The sequence below is a fragment of the Hypomesus nipponensis genome, chromosome 25 (genome assembly GCF_054491055.1).
Source record: "Hypomesus nipponensis isolate SF chromosome 25, ASM5449105v1, whole genome shotgun sequence".
Lineage (NCBI taxonomy): Eukaryota > Metazoa > Chordata > Actinopteri > Osmeriformes > Osmeridae > Hypomesus > Hypomesus nipponensis.
Genome location: NC_140385.1, coordinates 12628385 through 12647806, shown reverse-complemented (window position 1 = coordinate 12647806; position 19422 = coordinate 12628385). Strand labels below are relative to the sequence as shown.

At 40.1% G+C, this 19422-nt stretch overlaps 1 protein-coding gene and 1 long non-coding RNA gene across 6 annotated transcripts in view; one reads left to right on the top strand and one right to left on the bottom strand.

Annotated features, from left to right (window-relative positions):
• LOC146222334 (RAS guanyl-releasing protein 2-like) overlaps positions 1-19422 on the top strand; it is a 104294-nt gene that overhangs the window by 32209 nt on the left and 52663 nt on the right. For all 5 annotated transcript variants that reach the window (XM_084691363.1, XM_084691361.1, XM_084691359.1 and 2 more), the window contains 6 exons: positions 5423-5479; positions 5705-5836; positions 6268-6418; positions 6579-6752; positions 8653-8769; positions 9140-9421. In XM_084691363.1, coding sequence (XP_084547489.1) covers positions 5423-5479; positions 5705-5836; positions 6268-6418; positions 6579-6752; positions 8653-8769; positions 9140-9421 — 913 coding nt within the window. The remainder of the gene's footprint in view (positions 1-5422; positions 5480-5704; positions 5837-6267; positions 6419-6578; positions 6753-8652; positions 8770-9139; positions 9422-19422) is intronic.
• On the bottom strand, positions 14330-15371 carry LOC146222336 (uncharacterized). The gene is made up of 2 exons (XR_014746731.1): positions 14736-15371; positions 14330-14502 (listed from the first exon to the last, which is right to left on the bottom strand). It is a non-coding gene; the product is annotated as an uncharacterized LOC146222336 (long non-coding RNA).

Here is a 19422-nt window from a genome sequence, read left to right as displayed (position 1 = left end):
TTAGCTAGCAGGTGAATACAAACAACAAAAATCACCAGATAACTTAATTTAAATTACCAAGAACTAAGAGACTAATACAATAACAGGCTTAAATGAACTGACAACATAAGTTGTCAGTTCGCGGTGTGAAGCGTGTATCCGTGCTATTCTCCGACCTGCACTCTAACAATCACTGCCTTTTTACAGTCCTATTTCTGATACCGTGGTGGCAGAAATGTATCCATGGCGGGCCGCCACTGCAAAATTAATATAGAGGAAACACTGCAGTTATGACGTGGTTAACCACTTTCATTTTGATTGGTCAGATGTGTACATGACAGACGCGAAACCTCATAAAAATCGGACTGGGTTGAGGAAAATGTATGCTCATCTGGATTTGAATTATCTGGATTTTGAAATCTCATGTTTTGCTATCCAGGATGGTCAGGTTTGTGGCCAATCGTTTTTCAATCACACTTTGCAATTGGAAAGGCATATATTTCAGCCAATATGATAATTGATCCAAGATGACGCCGCTGATAGCTGCCTCGGTCTATCGGTGCGCCCTGTTCTGTCTGGTTTTGTCTGTGAATTTTGTGTTATGCCAAGTTTTTCAGAGTTCTCTAACAAGAGACAAACTACTAAACATCAGGGAAACTACGCCTGTGGATTTATTTCCCACTTTTCTGCTCCCAGCGACAAAATTAGTGGGCATTCTAGTCAAAACCGCGCTAGGCTTTGCTCAAGCAGTGAAACGCCGAAGAAGAGGAAAGCGAAAGGGGGCGCTAGTTTTTTCCTGTCCAACGTACGCTCGCTGTGCAACAAAATGGATGAACTTCAGCTACTGATGGTGAAAAACTGAGACTTTCTTTCATCTTATGTTTTCTGCTTCATGGAGACATGGCTGTGTGATTTGATCCTTCCATCCACAGAGGTAGATTTTTTGAAGGGTATTGACTTGTATTTCTTTTGAATAAAATAATAAATGGCATGTGTAGCAATATACAGAGTGATAATTATACAAGTCAGATAGTAAAAAAACTAAACAAAATACAATTTAAAACATCCTCTTAATTACCTTGGGTGCGCCCTATAACTATGACTAATCATAGGTCATAAACAAAAATAGATCTCAAATCAATTGTGCAAAATATTCAGCTCTTATACACAATAACATGAAATCACAATTTCTAGGATCTGGGTTAGCTCGGCATCAAAGGTGTTAAATGTTCAAAGGTGTTCAGCTCCAAGAAGAAAAAAAAAAACAATCCAACTCCGTAAGATTTGTGCCTTCTCCCAAGCACGTAATGGCGGCACACACACATGCACACATACAATTCAATGGAACAAGATATCGCTGGTATCATAAATCACCGTTATTATAACTTTAGAATGTTAACTTTTTTCTTCTTGTTAACTTTTTTCTTCAGTTTAACAGGTCTCTTGTAACAAGTCTCTTCTAATTGGCTGCTTTCTGCACACTGAGCGTGAGCGGAACTCTAAAATTGAAAGGGTTTGTCTAAACCCTTTGATGATTGTTTGAGTTTTTGTCTGACAACCAATTATTCCACTAAAATAAGGGATTTGTGTTTGCATCATCCTTCAGTTTTTCTTACAGATCACATTATTATTATTACACGTTTTGTTTCTAGTGACCCAAATTCACATGGATTACATGTTGATGTGACAGTAATTCTGCAACATTGTTCCCCGGATCTGGAATAATTTTGTATAAACTGTAAACCTTTCTACTCACCTCACAAGTTTGCGTTGCTCATTCTGGTAGGAGTGTACTTGCGGCCGGGTCCTCAGGTTAGTGTTATGGTTAGAGGCTCAACGTATGCTCGCCGACCAGATTTTGAGTGTGGAGCGAGCAAATCCGGATTCTTTGGTTATCGTACTTGGCCACTTTAACAAAGGTAATCTCAGCCACAAACCCCCCAAATACAGACACTTAAACAAATGCCCCACCAGAGAAGGGAACACTCTGGATCACTGTTACCAACTACAAGCCCAGAGCCCCCCACACCGTTAACGACTCTCAACTGGCCAACGACCTGAACGAGTTCTACTTAAGATTTGAAAGACAATTGGACTGTCCTCACCCAAGAGCCCCCCCCACCACAAAGACAACAGGCAGAACCCCTGCAAAGCAGCTGGGTCAGACTTTGTCTCTCCAGCCAAGAAATTCAACCTGCCAAAGACAATGATGGTGCACTATACACAGTCATCATTGAGTCCATCCTCACCTCCTACATCACCATCTGGTACGCTGCTTCCACTGTCAAGGTCAAGAGCAGACTGCAGCGTATCATCTGGGCTGCTGAGAAGGTGATTGGCTGCAATCTGCCTACCCTCGAGGACCTGCACACCTCAAGGACCCTGAGGCGAGCGAGGAAGATTGTGGCCAACTCTTCCCACCATGGACACTCCCTGTTCCAGCTACTTCCCTCCGGCAGAAGGCTGCGGTCCATCAGGGCCAAAACCTCACCCCACAAGAACAGTTTCTTTCAATCCGCTACTAAACGCTTATCCAGAGCAGAGTAACGTCTTCCTGCAGAGTGTGCATATCATTTTGGTTTTATTGGATGTTCCATCTTAGTTTTTTTGGAGCACGAACTTCTCATCCAGAAGTTGCAGATTGGGTGGAATTGTGGGTATATTACGTTAAATGTGTTAAACAAAAATTACGAATTAATCCTGTAATTTAATCATAACATGTTAACGCGTTATTTTTCACGGCCCTAATATATATGTATATATATATATATATTAGTGCTGTCAAACGATTAAAATATTTAATCGCGATTAATCGCATTAATGTCATAGTTAACTCGCGATTAATCACAATTAATCACACATTTTTATCTATTCTAAATGTCCCTTGATTTCTTTTTGTCCCTTGATTTCTTTTGTTCTTTTTGGAAAAATGGTTCGGATTGCTTCCTGCAAATATATATATATATTTTTAACAACATTGCAATCGCCTGGCTTTGACGAGAGGGCGGAGAATTCGCATCAGCTGTGTGCTTGGCCATCAAGTGGTATTTCAGACTGGACGTGCTGCGATGATAGCTCAGTTTACAACGACAAAACACACAGATCACTTTGGTCTTTTCAATGGAACCATTTGGCAACTTTGTAAAAGTAAACTTTCCATTCAGAATCTTATTGGCATCCATTTCGGCGTCTCGCGCTCGCCATCCACTCAAAACGTAACGTTAGCCTACTACCAGAGAATGTCTAATATCCGTAAACGGGCTCTGCTACTACTCTTTAGCCGGCTCGCAAGCCAAACAAGTGTGTGTGGCGTGCCTGTTTTTGTTTCCGGTCCAGCTAGATCCGGTGTGGTGTTGTGGTTTTTCTACCGTCGGTAGTTGTTGCAACAGCATGTGAAAAAAAACTACAAAGTTTTAAAAAATTGTCGCCGTTAATTTGGGTTTGCGTTAACGCTGTTAATAACACGTTAAACTGACAGCACTAATATATATATATATATATATTTCACAGTGCGTAAAACGATTTAAATCAGTTTCCACTAACCAACAAGAGCAACAAGTCTCTAAGCAAGAGTCATTGTGATCCTTTAGGAAACTAACTTTGGGACCAGCAAACCATTCATAAGTACCGTTGTGCTCCCGGAACAAGTGCGTCTTGAGCCTTTTCTTGAAGGTAGGGAGACAGTCAATGTCTCTGATGGAGGTGGGGAGTTGATTCCACCACCACTGCAAGACAGGAGAAGAGCTTGTGTTGGGACCGGGCGGTCTTGAGCGGTGAGACCACCAGGCGGTTGTCTGAAGAAGACCGTGGGTGGGGGTGTAAGGCTGCACGAGAGACTTTTGACCTTCCGTGCAGTCCTGTTCACTGCTCGGAAGGTCAGTACCAGGGTCTTGAATCTGATACGGGCCGTGATGGGTAGCTAGTGGAGGGAGATGAGGAGTCAGGTAATATAGGAGCGTCTGGGTAGATTGTAGACCAGGCGGGCCGCTGCGTTCTGAATCTTCGGAAGAGGGTGGGTTGCGCGTGCTGCGAGACCGGTGAGCAGCGAGTTGCATTAGTCCAACTTGGAGAGGACAAGTGCTTGGAATAGCTGCTGGGTGGAGTGCTCAGACAGGTGTCTCCTGATCTTCCGGATGTTGTAGAGGGCGAGTCTACACGACCGGGAGACTGCAGCAATGTGGGCTGTGAGGGACATCTTGTCACCCATGGTAACCCCAAGGTTCCTGGCAGAGGATGAAGGGGTCACCATCGCAGATCCCAGGGTGATTGAGAGATTGTAGGAGATGGAAGGTTTGGCCGGGATGAGAAGTTATGTTTTGGCGAGGTTCAGCTGGAGGTGGTGCTTGGTCATCCAGGTGGAGATGTCTGTGAGGCAGGCCTCAATCCTAGCTGAGATAGAGAAAGGTTTGTGGGGGTTTGAAGCAGAGTTAATTTTGTTCAGAAAGTAGTGGGTTTTAGCACCAGTTATATGAGAAGAGAAGATTTAGGGAGGGAGTAGTACTTATCAAGGTCCAGATCGTCTCTGGACTTGTGCCATCTCCTCTCAGCTGCCCGAAGGGTGGACTGTTCTTCACAAATAACATCCGTAAGCCACGGGCAGGAGGGAGAAGATCGTGCAGGCTGTTGATGTTGAAGTCCCCAAGGATTATCAGCGGGGTGCCATCATCCGGGAGGACGCTGAGGAGCATGTCCAGCTCCTCCACAAAGTCAGCTAGCGGTCCTGGTGGGCGATAAAGAACAATTAAGAATGCTTTGATAGGATCAGTTAGCATCACATAATGGTGTTCAAATGATTTGGCAGTAACAGAGAATGGTGTGGATGTGTAGTTAATATGTGGGGAAAGAAGCAAGCCTGTTCCACCATCCTGCCGGTTGAGCGGAGAGAAGTGTTCTTGGTCAGCCCCTTTTATCGAGGATGCATCGGTTGGTGACTTGGCCAGTGAGAACACATCTGATTTCCCAGAAGTCATTGCAAGATAATAGCCAAGAACACAGACATCTCAAATTGTTCTCCGTCCTCACGGTCTTACAAGACCGTTCTTGCATGGATGCTTGGCAAGAATGTTCTTCTCAAGAAGTACGTTCTTAGCGTTCTTCGGATTGATAAACTGCCAGTGTATTTCATGCGTAGAGTCTTTGGATAATTTTTCACGTGAACTTTATAGGCTCAGTACTTGGGATTTAAAAATATTTGAGGATGTATCATATGACATGATCTGTGGATTTATAACTTTTAAATTAAAGGTTATTAAATGTGCACAATCTGATTGATACTTGATTAACCTGAACATGTAAACCTAATTCCTGCCATATCCGGAGAAATGATTGTCCTACAAGTCATCTATCCTGGATAGGTAGTCAGATAGACATAGCTTTTCACACCCACAAACCAACTTGCCCCAAACCAACTTGCGCCCCAGGTTTACCTTAACATTTCACTTAGGTCACAGGACGAGAACTGCACTGCTGAGCTCAGAACAAAAATATGCCATCTTGTGAAGTAAGACATTACTATTTTGGCTCAGTTTGACTGTGTTGCAACAGGTGTATCAGGTTTGTCATATCTTATCTTCTATCTTTCTTTAGTTTTTTCTCTCTGCTTTTTAATTTATCACTCTCTGTTCCTCTTTTGTCTTGACCCTTCTCTTTTCTCCCTTCTCCCATGTGGTTACTGTTGATACCCCAACTCTCTCTGTCCTCCTTTTGTCTGTCTTTGTGTCCCTAGGTACTGGATTTCAGAGTTCCCAGCAGAGTTCAATCTGAACCCAGCGCTGGCCGACCAGATCAAAGACCTGAAGGACCTCTTGACCACTGAGGGGAATGAGCGCCAAAGTCAGCTCATAGACATTGACAGTGTGTAAGTGTCTGTTTTTGTGAGTTTGAGGGAGAGAGATTGGGAAGGAGTGAGAGGAAGACAAAGGGTAAATGTGTGTACTTGGTTTTTTTTGTGTGCATGTGAGAGAGTGGACATCGCAAGCTTGTCTCACATGCTCAGTTCTCAGGCACAGGGCAAAGCAGTACTGATCGGCTGGTGGAGCCGCGGTATCAAGGTCCCGATCAACACTCACCCGACCGAATCGCAAGCACACACTAACCCCTTTTAAAAGTTGTCATGAGACTGTTTCATAATATCTCTTCTGTTGAGCAGTATGTTATATTATCTGCTATTGTGGCAGTGGTCTTAACTAGAGCTCTGCTAATGCTGTCAAAATGATTAAACTTCAGTGTACACACTGAGTACAAATGTCCACTTTATCTTTAGCAACGTTACTTGGCTTTGTTTGTCAGGCCATCATACAAGTGGAAGCGTCAGGTGACCCAGCGTGTGCCCTCCATGTCCAAGAAGAGGAAGATGTCTCTGCTTTTTGACCACCTAGACTCATCAGAATTGGCTGAACACCTCACCTACCTGGAGTACAAATCTTTCTGCAAGATTCTAGTCAGTAGGATCTGTGTGTGTTTAAAAAAGATTTGTGTCTTTCTGTCTGTTTGCTGACTTTACATCTCGATTTGAATAAAATGCTGTGTCAACATAAAACCATCCAGTATGTATTTGAGTGTTTGTATATCAACTTGGCCGCTCCATGTCCTCCCATCAGTTCCAGGACTACCACAGCTTTGTGATGCACGGCTGCACTGTGGATAACCCCATCCTGGAGCGCTTCATCACCCTCTTCAACAGTGTGTCACAGTGGATTCAACTTATGGTCCTCACCAAGCCCACTGCTCAACAAAGAGCTGCTGTCATCTCGCACTTCATCCGGGTGGCCCAGGTCAATACTGTCTGTCAAGTCTTGTTTATATATATGTTTTTTGTAACATTTTACATTCGTGTCATACGTGTCGATGCCAGAAAGACTCTGAGGATTGCCGGGGGGGTTAGTAGTCTTGCTTAGCTGCCAAACATTCCAGGCAATACTAGTTTCTACCTACAGTGGAGAGGTAATTAATTATCTTTACATTTAACAATGGTGTAACCAATAGGTTGCAGGGTATTGCATTTTCTCAACTGATCTGCATTTGATTGTCACCATCTCACGACCCCCATTATTGGTCGAATCCCTGTTGTGTTCTATTTTTTCTAAACCGTGTCTATTTTGGGATTTGTTTGAGGAGAAAACCTCCCTGACACCTCTCTTTATCTCCTAAACAAACTCTTCATGATTTATTCACATAGGCCACAGCAGGCTCTCACTTCCTCCACTCAAACACACCAGAGCCCAAAAAGCACAGCTGTTTGGTGGTTTAGAATCCCACTTCTGTTACACTACAGAACACTTCTACTTTCTACTCTATGTTGATACACTAAGATGATGGCGTAAAGAGGACATATTTTTCCTTCCCAAATATATATATATATATATATATTTAATGTTCCTAAGGTTCTAGGGGAATAGCCAGCTACCTCTCTCCTTTTTCCTGCTTTCTCTCTCTGCTCGTCCTTGCTTCAGAATTTCACCACTGACATACCTCCATCCCATAGATTTTTTTGACGCTTTTTTATAATTCCTGCCTTCATAATTCTCATTCTTTTTACATTTAGCCAGTTTTTATGTTGTTTCATCTATCACTATTAGCAGTGTACTAAAACATACATCTAAACTTCTCAACTTACGGTATCAGTGGCTTCCTAATAAGTAATTTAACTTAAAGTATTGATTTTGTTTTGTGCCAGTTACTAGTGTAGCTTACTGACCATGAGCAGTGGAAATAATCAGTTATTGACAGACAACAACTCTGACAACTACTCACTTGATACCTAGCACTAGTAGTCAGTGTTCATTAGACCACAGTTCAGTTGCATGATGCCAGGCGAGCAGTCTACTCTGCCTACAGTATGTTGTCACAGAAGCTTTGAGCATTGATTAAAATGGGTATTTGAGCTTAACTAAATGATGCCCCCAGGCAGCGTTCCCCCAAACAGCTGCGACCTGATTGATTTTCAGTGAAATGCCATGTGAGCTGAAGGGCAATGCTTTGCCTCCAGCAGAGCTCCATTCAGAAAGTGTCACAAAAACTTAGATGCACAGATGAATACTAGCATGCTGTTCTATTAGAAGGATAGTAACATGGGAATTGTGATCCTTAGTCAATTTACTATCATGGATAAAGTACTTGGTTGTGTTTATTTGGGTTTGCTGGTGTGTATCTCTGCATGTGTCTTTATGACATTGGTTTGACTGGTTGGGCAACCTTTGCAGAGTCAAGGCAAATACCTACAGTGGTTTTTAGTATTATCACATATCATTAAATCTTTGTTTGTAATCTCTGAATAAGAAGTAATGCTGTGTGAATATCATGAAAACTGAGAAATGCATTCAACTCATCACCTATGACACATTGAATATGTTGTATGATAAATGTATGTTGCCTTTTTTATGTCAACTTAATGCATAGTAGTGCAACTACTAACATTGGGTGTTCAAATTTAGGTTATTTCCTTGCATTCAAAGACTCTTCTACATCCATTTGCATCATCTCTAACTCTTCTCTTCTTCTGGCTCCTTTTCAAACTATCTGTCCTACTTCTCCAAATATTCCTTGGCACCGACTAACACTCCCACACATTGGCTATACCCTTGTTTCATGTCTCGCACTCATGCTAGCTCTCATTAATCTGTCTCTCTGTTCCTGTCTTTTTGTCTCTCACTTTTTCTTTCTTTCTCCTCACAGAAACTTCTTCAGCAGCAGAACTTTAACACACTGATGGCTGTGGTAGGGGGTCTTAGTAACAGCTCTATCTCTCGTCTCAAAGAAACCCAGACACACATCAGTTCAGAAACAAACAAGGTATAGCAAAAAAAGCTTCTTAATGTATCAAATTTCAATCATAAATCATCATGTTCATGCAAAAAACTGATGTGATTTAAATCTCAGAAAATGTGCAAGTATCCATATACACAATACCGCATGTGGTATTTGTATTTCTTCCCTTCTCCAAATATCTTATGATGATTATTTAATTTAATGAAATGTTATGGCTTCCTGTCCGACAATAGTTTTTCTCCTGACTTGACAGTTAATGTTTAACCAATAACTAATAGTTATTTTTGGCCTTGTTAGTCAGAGGAACGGTATTCACATTTTCCCTCTCACATTTTCTTTCTGAAATCATACTCCTCTCCATTTTCTCCCCTTTAAATCCCTTCTTTTTCCTCAGGTGTTCAATAGTTTGATTGAACTAGTGACGTCGTGCAGCAACTACAGCCAGTACCGCAAGCGTTTCTCAGAGTGCACAGGCTTCCGTTTCCCTATACTGGGGGTGCACCTCAAAGACCTGATTGCTGTGCACGTGGCACTGGCTGACTGGGTTGACCCAGAGAAAACTCGGGTTAATTTAGTCAAGACACAGCAGTTGTATGCTATCCTACAGGATCTGGCACTGGTCCAAACCATGCCACCTAACACAGACGCTAATACTGACCTGCTTAACCTCCTCACGGTAAGTAATATATTGAGTAATACTTTTTTTTTTACAAATCTAACAAATACAGACATTTTTTTGCCTCTTTTGTAGCCTTAGGTACTGATATTGAAACATAATTTCTAATTTCACAATAACATTAAGTGCACACCGTTGAAGCAAGCAAAAGCTTCAAACTTATAACCCATAACACAACAGCATAAACACAAATGAAACATGTAGTCAAAGCACTTTTGGGGCATATTTGCCAAAATAAACTTAATATCTGGATAGCAACCAATACATATAACGGTTTGACAGTAATATGAAATCAATCTTTTATATCTTAAAAAAACAAAACAAGTTTCAATTACCAATTTATCAATTACCTGCGCGCATTCTGCCCCTGCACTCAATGCGCGTTACTGTAATTTTGTGGGAGTGGCTTTGAAGGGAGGGGGTGCGATATTTTAGTTAGAATTGTCAAACACAGAGTTGGGGTGGTTACTCAAAAAACTAATATATTACACATTACTAGTTACTTTTTTAAAGTAATGCTTTACTTTACGATATTACTCACTGCTGAAAGTAACTAGTCACATTACTAGTTACATTACTTTTGAATTACTCCGTAACATCACCTGAGATACACAATAACTTGTCAAATAACAATATTTGTAACATAGGCCTATATATATGCCCAAATCAACTCAAATTCTTATTATAATGAGGACATACACAAGATGTTTCGGAAAGACGACGATTGCACTGTCGAAACAGGCAACATTTCCTCAACTATATATGCTCCTACGGCAACAGCAAACTTTTATTGGCATCAGTGTCACTCCGTTGATCTTTAGCTACTAATCTGGCGCTGGCATATTGCCGTTGAAGATGTTTTAAAAGATTAGAAGTTGTGTTTGCGGCGGTGGAGAGGTGTTTTTGGCCTGAGCACAATGTACATTGTACAGTTAAGTTTTTGCCCTTTTGCGCAACTAAAACAAAGTAATGTGTATACTTCCATCCCTCAAACGATGTCATTATGTTTTTGCCTCTTGAATTTTGGGGCTAAGGTCAAAGTGACGAGTGTTATGCAAACACACGTACTGTAAAGGGGAGTTCGATGTATTTATTTTTCCTCCCGATATGCAGATTGCAGTACTGCAGGAAACGCACAGGGCTCCAGACTAACTTTTTGTACTAGGAGCACAGTAGCCCCTGACTGAAAAATTTAGGAGCGCAAGCAGAACATTTAGGGGCACACCTTGTATTGACCTGCAATGCATTAATTAATGTAACTAGAGAGGGTACAATTTAGTGGCAATTTTAGACCCTTTTTAGGAGTGCTCAAGCACCCCTAAATGTAATCTCAGCACCCCTAAAAATAATATATTTTTTTAATATATTGTTTATTATCATTTGATGCTGGTAGTTCATGAAGAAAGGGGACATCCTTAGTTATTTCATTCAATATTTTGCATAATAATACAGAAATGTATCAATTGTTATCCAGTGAAATTAGGTATATATATTATGGGTAGCACTTTTGCAAGGCACTGTATTCATGTCACATTCTCATTGGGGGCTGAGCACCACTAAAGGTCTGATAAAAAACATGTCATTAGCCCCCCCAATTTATTTTAATAATAAAAAAATAAAATATATATATATATTTTTTTTCTTCATATTTTAAATCTAAATTTGTTAATTTCTCTTCCTAAATCCCACAAGGACACTTTAAAAGGATATTTTCAAAAATGTATTCTGGGGGAACATGCCGCCAGAACCCCCCTGTTTTGCTGGGTCACAGGAAAAACTACAGTTTTTATCTAGGGGTTAGCCCCCCCCCAAAAGTGGGAACCTAGATTTGCCCCTGGATGTAGCTGGTGTGTATCAGTGCAACTCACTCCTCAGGTATGTAACAGGCCACCCGCGTTGACGGACTACTAGCTTTTCGTTGGCGTAGTTGGTTGTGGTGGCACTTGGGATGTCAGAGATGGCAGGTTCGTACCCAGTGCGGGACGAACATGGGCCCGATACCTCTGACGAAGCTTGCAATACCACATATGTTACTTAAAATGGGCCTAGTCATATTTTCGTTATCACACGATGACTGACAACTCGTCACATTATTTTTAGATGATTTTCTGTCGGAGGATGGGCCAAGGAACGCACCACAATGAAAAAGAGTTGACTTTGTTTATTAGGTATCGAGCTTGGATCACACCATCAGTCCACAACAGAATGATAGGCATGAGTGAGAAAAATGTCTCTCAGATGGACATTATGTGCATGAGCTGGACCATACAAATATACAGTGATCCCTCGCCACTTCGCGGTTCACTTATCGCGGATTCGCTATTTCGCGGATTTTCATAATGCATTTCTTTTTTTTTTGGTGCATTGTGCTCTGCATTCTGATTCGCTAAAAACTCACTCCCGCTTCTTGTATCAAAACATGCTACGAATTGTGCTATCATTTTGTCGTCTCGTGCAGTTATGTGTACGTACATAAAACAGCTTGGCAAATTTACATTAAATTGGCCAAATTATCTTGTAATTTCGAACATCTCCTAAACCCATAATGTCGACGAAACGGCCTACACGTGAGTCACTGTATTTGTATACATGTAATAGTTGCTAATTGTTTTTAAAAAAAGTTTTCTATTTCGCGGATTTCACTTATCGCGGGTCATTTTCGGAACGTAACCCCCGCGATAAACGAGGGATTACTGTAGTAGCCACCAAAACATGTCCTTAAACAGTATACATTCCACAACTTAATGCACAGGGAGAACAACACACAGGTGGTTCAGTCATCACTCATCGTTTGTACTATTTTCTGCATGTTGCTGTTTCCAAAGGTGAAAGTAGCACATTCCTCTATCTATATATGTATTGTCAGAGACCTGCTGCGTGACCTCTTGACCACAGCAAGAGACTCAAGCTTCTCTGTACACAGAAAATCTGCAATTATAAACATCTATTTCCAAATAGGCATAATAATTGTATTAGCACTAAATACATTTAAGTGTTTTGCATAGTCGATGTTATAGGTCACTTTTAAAATAATGTCACATTTTATAATTATATCCTGGCCATGGATGCATTAATCATTGCTGCCTTTCAAAGATGTCAGGTAAAAAGCAATTCATTAATTAATTTTGGCCCCTTACGGGACGGGGGGGAATGTCACTCTTGCCTGTCTTCAAAACTTGAGAGCCCTGGCAGAATATAAACTTGAGTTTAAATACATTATTTAATGTGACATTACGTACTGTACATGCAAGTCTTAGCTAAATTACTTAAATGTATGATGCACTTTTCGATCATTCCTCCGACACCACAACACGATACCTGCTGAGTATAACAGCGCAACAGCTCAAACACAAGCAGGAATACAGTAGCGTTAAATAAGTATTTAGCTGCCAGGGTCCATGACGCCGGGTAAGAAGGGCTCGTGAAACTGCTCACCAAAAGAAGGGGAACCCACTTGTCTGGCAGATTAAGACGTTCGTAGGAACCTAGCGAAAAATAGCCTAAACTTCCCTTACAAAAAATAAGTATATTAAAGTATACTATAAGTATACTAAAATATGGATAGTACACTTTTGATATACTTTTAAGAAGTATGCTTAGAAAATAGTTCACTTTTAATATACTTTTAAGAAGTATACTTAGAACATACTTTACTTTTAATATACTTTTATGTATGCTTTGAAAATAGTTCACTTTTGAATACTGCAAAGTAGCCTGTGTAGTGCACTTTCAGTTCATCAAGTATACTTCCTCAAGTACTTTAAAGTATACTTTGGAATACTCTAAAGTAGCCTGTGTAGTGCACCTTCAGTTCATCAAGTATACTTCCTCAAGTACTTCAAAGTATACTTTGGAATACTCTAAAGTAGCCTGTGTAGTGCACTTTCAGTTCATCAAGTATACTTCCTCAAGTACTTCAAAGTATACTTTGGAATACTCTAAAGTAGCCTGTGTAGTGCACTTTCAGTTCATCAAGTATACTTCCTAAAGTACTTCAAAGTATACTTTGGAATACTCTAAAGTAACCCGTGTAGTGCACTTTCAGTTCATACCGATTGGTACCAAGGTGGTAAATACAGCGATAATTTGAAGTATTTACCCATTAACTATTTACTAACGTGCTGGTTATTACTGGGTAATTTTCACTGGTCCTAATTAGGTAAAGACAGAAGACAAAACTTAGTATTTACCTGGAAACTTATGAATATTACTATTTAAATACCGCTGGTAGTAAGTTGGTATCTACAGGAGATATATATGGTAAATTATAATGTGTTATTGGGTAAATACCACTGCTACTAAGTAGGTAAAGACGGCCAAGCTCCAGCAGAATTACAAAAAAAATACTCTACTATTACCCTGCAGTTACCTAAGGTTAACGTCGGTAACAGTCCACGTCTAATGAGAATATAAGATAGTACTTTCCAATAATGTACCTTTTCAGATACATTTATCGATGATGGCCTCATTTACTTGGCTGGTATAGCTACCTCCGCGGGAAGAGTTTCCTCTACTATCATGGTAAATCTTCTTGGTTACTGAGTATGTTCCTGCGCATGTTTGGACTATTTACTCAGTAAGTAATCTGAAACTGGACTGTAAAAGGAAGCCGTGTTTGTTACCATGGTGTTACTGGGCTCTTACCGTATTCTTTGTAAGCGAATACCACTTTGTCAATGTTACCCTTAGTATGAACTTGTACTATACGTTCCAAGGCGATACCAGGCAAAACATGGCTATGTACTCAGTAAGTAATCTGAAACTGGACTGTAAAAGGAAGCCGTGTTTGTTTCCAGGGCATTACCAGTCTCTTACCATATTCTTTTCAACTGTTCATTACCTTTTCCATGCAATAATCACAAGCTTGGATTATGTTACTAAGAAAAACATGACACTTCACTCTGTAAATTGTAGCTAACATTATTTTAAATTAGAGCACTGTTTCCATGGCATGACATGAACAAATACAAAGGTTAAATCACAATTGCCCCGATGATGGCAGTCATTTAGTTTTCGGCAGAGGGTCATGCTCCTGGTGCGCCGAACACGATAGCGGTGGATATCATCCTCTGGACTGTGAACTACAAGACAGATCATAAAAAGAAAATAAACATGTTAGCAACATGGACGAGCAACCAGGCAATGTCGACTGAGGTAACGCTAGCTGTCTAGCAATGTGCTAACATTAGCCTAACTTTATGTTCAAAATACATGTTATTAGCACAAGATCAAAATACAATCATTTAATATGCATTTCTATACTTTTTCTTGACAAATAAATGATGTAATTAGGCTGTGTTATTTTGAGACTTACCTAGTAATGCAAGACTGCTGCTGAAATTAGCTCACGAAACCAACTGTAGAAACCACTTATTGATGACAGAAACTTTTCAGAATAAAACCCGGAACTTCCATATATTAGTTGGGAGGTGATTGGATGAACCACCGGTCTATTATCATCCATTACCTACTAGTAGAACGATGATTGGTCCAGAACATATTTTGAGGCCAAAATTAGCTTTTTCTTTGCTAGCCATTTTAATCTCACGATGAGTGATATCTGCGTCCACAGTTTTTCTCGCTAAGAAAACGAAGCTACTGAGTGCTAGTACAACTTAAACCCATTGAACATCTGTTTTAGTAGTATGACATTTACAAAAATATTACTTCAGAGGACGGCTCAAGGCGGTAAAAGTTTAATAAGAAGGCTCCAAAGGGAGAGACTGCTGGCAAGGAAAAAACGATGCCCAGTGTGCAACAACTTCTAAAGAACCAAAACTACCACAGCATCCTTGGCTACCACACAGGATACACTCAGATAAATGTGGCAATCGATTATGTATTCTAAAATAAAATAGGTAGAATCTTAGATATTTGTATACTATGTTTTATGTTACAGGAGCTGTAGAAAGACAAACCATAGGGGCCAAACTAATACTGACATGTTCTATGGTATATTAAGTTATTGAATTTTGAGTTTTTATATGGAGGTTTGTATAGATTTAACCTTTGTATTTGTTCATGTTTGGTCAATAATGTTAACATTTACGGAGTGAAGTGTCACGTTTTCCTTTGAAACATAATCCAAGTTTGTGTTTATTGAATGAAAAGGGAATGAACAGTTGAAAAGGATATGGTAAGAGCCTGGTAACACCATGGAAACAAACACAGTTTCCTTTTACAGTCCAGTTTCAGATTACTTATTGAGTACATAGCCATGTTTTACCTGGTATCACCTTGGAACTTATATTACAAGTTCATACTAAGGGTAACATTGACAAAGTGGTATTCACTTACAAAGAGTAGGGTAAGAGCCCGGTAACACCATGGTAACAAACACGGCTTCCTTTTACAGTCCAGTTTCAGATTACTTACTGAGTACATAGCCATGTTTTACCTGGTATCGCCTTGGAACGTATAGTACAAGTTCATACTAAGGGTAACATTGACAAAGTGGTATTCACTCACAAAGCATATGGTAAGAACCTGGGAACACCATGGAAACAAACACGGCTTCCTTTTACAGTCCAGTTTTAGATTACTAAGAACATAAGCATGTTTCACTTGGTATCGCCTTGGAACTTATATTACAAGTTCATACTAAGGGTAACATTGACAAAGTGGTATTTGCTTACAAAGAATACGATAAGAGCCCAGTAACACCATGGTAACAAACACGGCTTCCTTTTACAGTCCAATTTCAGATTACTTACTGAGTACATAGCCATGTTTTACCTGGTATCGCCTTGGAAGGTATAGTACAAGTTTATACTAAGGGTAACATCGACAAAGTGGTATTCGCTCACAAAGAATATGGTAAGAACCTGGTAACACCATGGAAACAAACACGGCTTCCTTTTACAGTCCAGTTTCAGATTACTTACTGAGTAAATAGTCCAAACATGCGCAGGAACATACCTAGTAACCAAGAAGATTTACCATGATAGTAGAGGAAACTTCCCGCGAAAGTAGGTATACCAGCCAAATAAATGAGGCCATCATCCATAAATGTATCTGAAAAGGTACTTTATTGGAAAGTACTATCTTATATTCTCATTAGGCGTGGACTGTTACCGACATTAACCTTAGGTAACTGCAGGGTAATAGTAGAGTATTTTTTTTAGTAATTCTGCTGGAGCTTGGCCGTCTTTACCTACTTAGTAGCAGTGGTATTTACCACACACATTATAACACATTATAATTTACCATATATATCTCCTGTAGATACCAACTTACTACCAGCAGTATTTAAATAGCAATATTTATAAGTTTCCAGGTAAATACTAAGTCTTGTCTTCTGTCAGTAATAACCCAGTAATAACCAGCACGTTAGTAAATAGTTAATGGGTAAATACTTCAAATTATCGCTGTATTTACCACCTTGGTACCAATCGGTAATACCCAATCATACAGAAAACATACCCAGTAATGACCAGCACGTTAGTATTTAGTTAATGGGTAAATACTTTGAATTATCTAGGTATTTACCATCTTGGTACCAATCGGTAATACCCAATAAAACACAAAACATACCCTTTACTCTCTATGTAAATACCTAGTACTTAAGAGACTGTAAAATGAAGGGTTACCAACTTTCCTAGACTTTTAGCTATGGTACTAATGCAGAAGAAACACTGTCTTACTAGAACGTCGTATCTATGCGTCTTGCTAACGTGTGATGACGTTGTGCACACCAAATTAATTCAAAATGTGTAGGTAGCACATGCGCGAGTGTTTGTAAAAAATGCTCGCCCTGTATTTGGTCGCAGTCTGGAGCCCTGAACGCAAGTAACGCAAAACATTTGTCACTGTAATACGATTACTGAAGTTCTCAACAGTAACGCGTTACAGTGTAGGATATTATTATTACAGTAACGCGTTACCCCCAACACTGGTCTAACATAAGCTAAAATGGCTGGCATCGCAAAAACTTGCCTAACCCAGCTTTAAGTAGTTCACAACGGAAGTTCATCCAATCACTAGTAGTCCAGGGGGGTATTGCAGGTAGTGGTTTAACACAGTGGTTCTCAATCCTGGTCCTCGGGACCCCCTGCCCTGCATGTTTTAGATATTTCCCTGCTTCAACACACCTGATTCAAATAAATGGGCCTGATAACGACCCATTAATTTGAAACAGGTGTGTTTGAGCAGGGAAATATCTAAAAAATGCAGGGCAGGGGGTCCCAAGGACCAGGATTGAGAACCACTGGTTTAACAAACTCTGACATTAACCCTGAACTCCGAGTTGAGTTACTCTAAAATGGGAAACTCCAAAAATGTGGTTCCAGAAAAGCTGATATGAATTTGTTAACTCAACTCAGAGTTAAACGCGGGCATGAGAACTATTAAAAGCCAACATCAATGGAGCTCCAATACTAGGATCCACCATGGCACCCGGCAAAAAGAAACATTGTCATACTTCACCAAACTTCAGATACAAGTTTTATTTAGTGTTAATGGTTGAGCACATATTCCGGAAAAAAGCAACACGGCTGTAGTAGCGTATACAGGCGTGGGAGACAATTGCTGCCGAGTCAATGCATTCGAAGGCAATAGCCAGTCCATATATTGAACATTTAACCCCACTGTCAGTTAATATTAGAAAAGGTGGCTGGACTTAATAAAATAGCATGTTCAATGTTTTATTAAATATAAAAACATACTTCATTGCATATTTTGCTTAGGCTATACACTTTTTGTAGCCTCAACGTCACCGTGGTTTTAATCATATTTGACATGATACAAAGTCTAAATATCAATTGGTGCCTTTTTCAACTTGTAGTAGCTGTTTCCCCCAACAGAATGCTTTTCATCAAAGGATGATTATGGTGATTAAGATGAAGAAGAGACATTAATGACTGCTGCCGCAGAAATGGATGCAGTGTATGGTAGCTACTGGTAGTTCTCTCTCCATATACTTTTATTTACAGGCTTGTGTGGAATTGTCAGTTACACTGACATTATGAAAACGATTTGCACATTCTTTCAACAGAGCATGGATGCTGTATACAGTGAGATTTAATGGCAGGTGAATTCTACATGTGGAACTGTGAAATTTAATGTAACCTCATGTATTCCCAGTTACAAGTAAATGAGTTGTACGAACTGCATCTCATGAAGAAAGTGTCAAAAACTGACCGAGAGATGGTGTAGGCCTATTTAGGGTAGAAGAATAAAGGCTAATTTTGAAATAGATTTACTGGAACACCAGTTACAGGAGGATGCATGGTCACAGGTGATGTTAATAGTAGGAACGATAGACCAATTATTTGTTTGTAAACATTCGGGATGCGCGCGCAATGTGGCTGCAGAAAACCGGGAAAGAAAAGCATTTTAAATGGCAAAAGGACCACACGGATAATACAAATAGTTAGATTTAAAAAGACCAAAAAGGTCAAGGGTACAGCCTTTAAGAGAGAAAGCGATTCCCCATTGACCTGTCGCATCAGAATTTTGATTCGGGTCATGAAAGTCTTGAAATTTGAGTGAGAATGTCGCCCGGTACAGACCGCATAGTCCAGCGGCAACCATGTCTTCACGTCATGTCACAAAGTTAATAATTTTACAGTTTTACAGTCAATTCTACATCTAAAAAGTCGAGCAGGGCAGCTTTCAAGAAATATGGGAATTCTACTTTTTGCCAGCTGGTCCGATTATTTTTCTGATTTGTTTAAACTGGCAATCTGAGTGAGACTGCATCCCCGTTACACTGTTTTGACGTAAGCCTCAGTCAGACTCCCTCACTGGCAGTGTGCACAATGTTGTATATCACTCCATATACACCAGAAACGTCAGGGAGGACTGCCTAATGTAGATCCGAGCCTGATGAAGATAGCCAGCATCTCGGATTTCTTTAACCGAGCCTGTTTCACTCGTCATTTGCCTGAGAAAGCGACCTCCATTAGCCAGGCTAGTTTTGCCCGATCACTTGGTCAGGCTATTTAAGACATATTTAAGACTTTTGACATAGACAAGTGAAACGTAAATGTATTTGTCCAAAG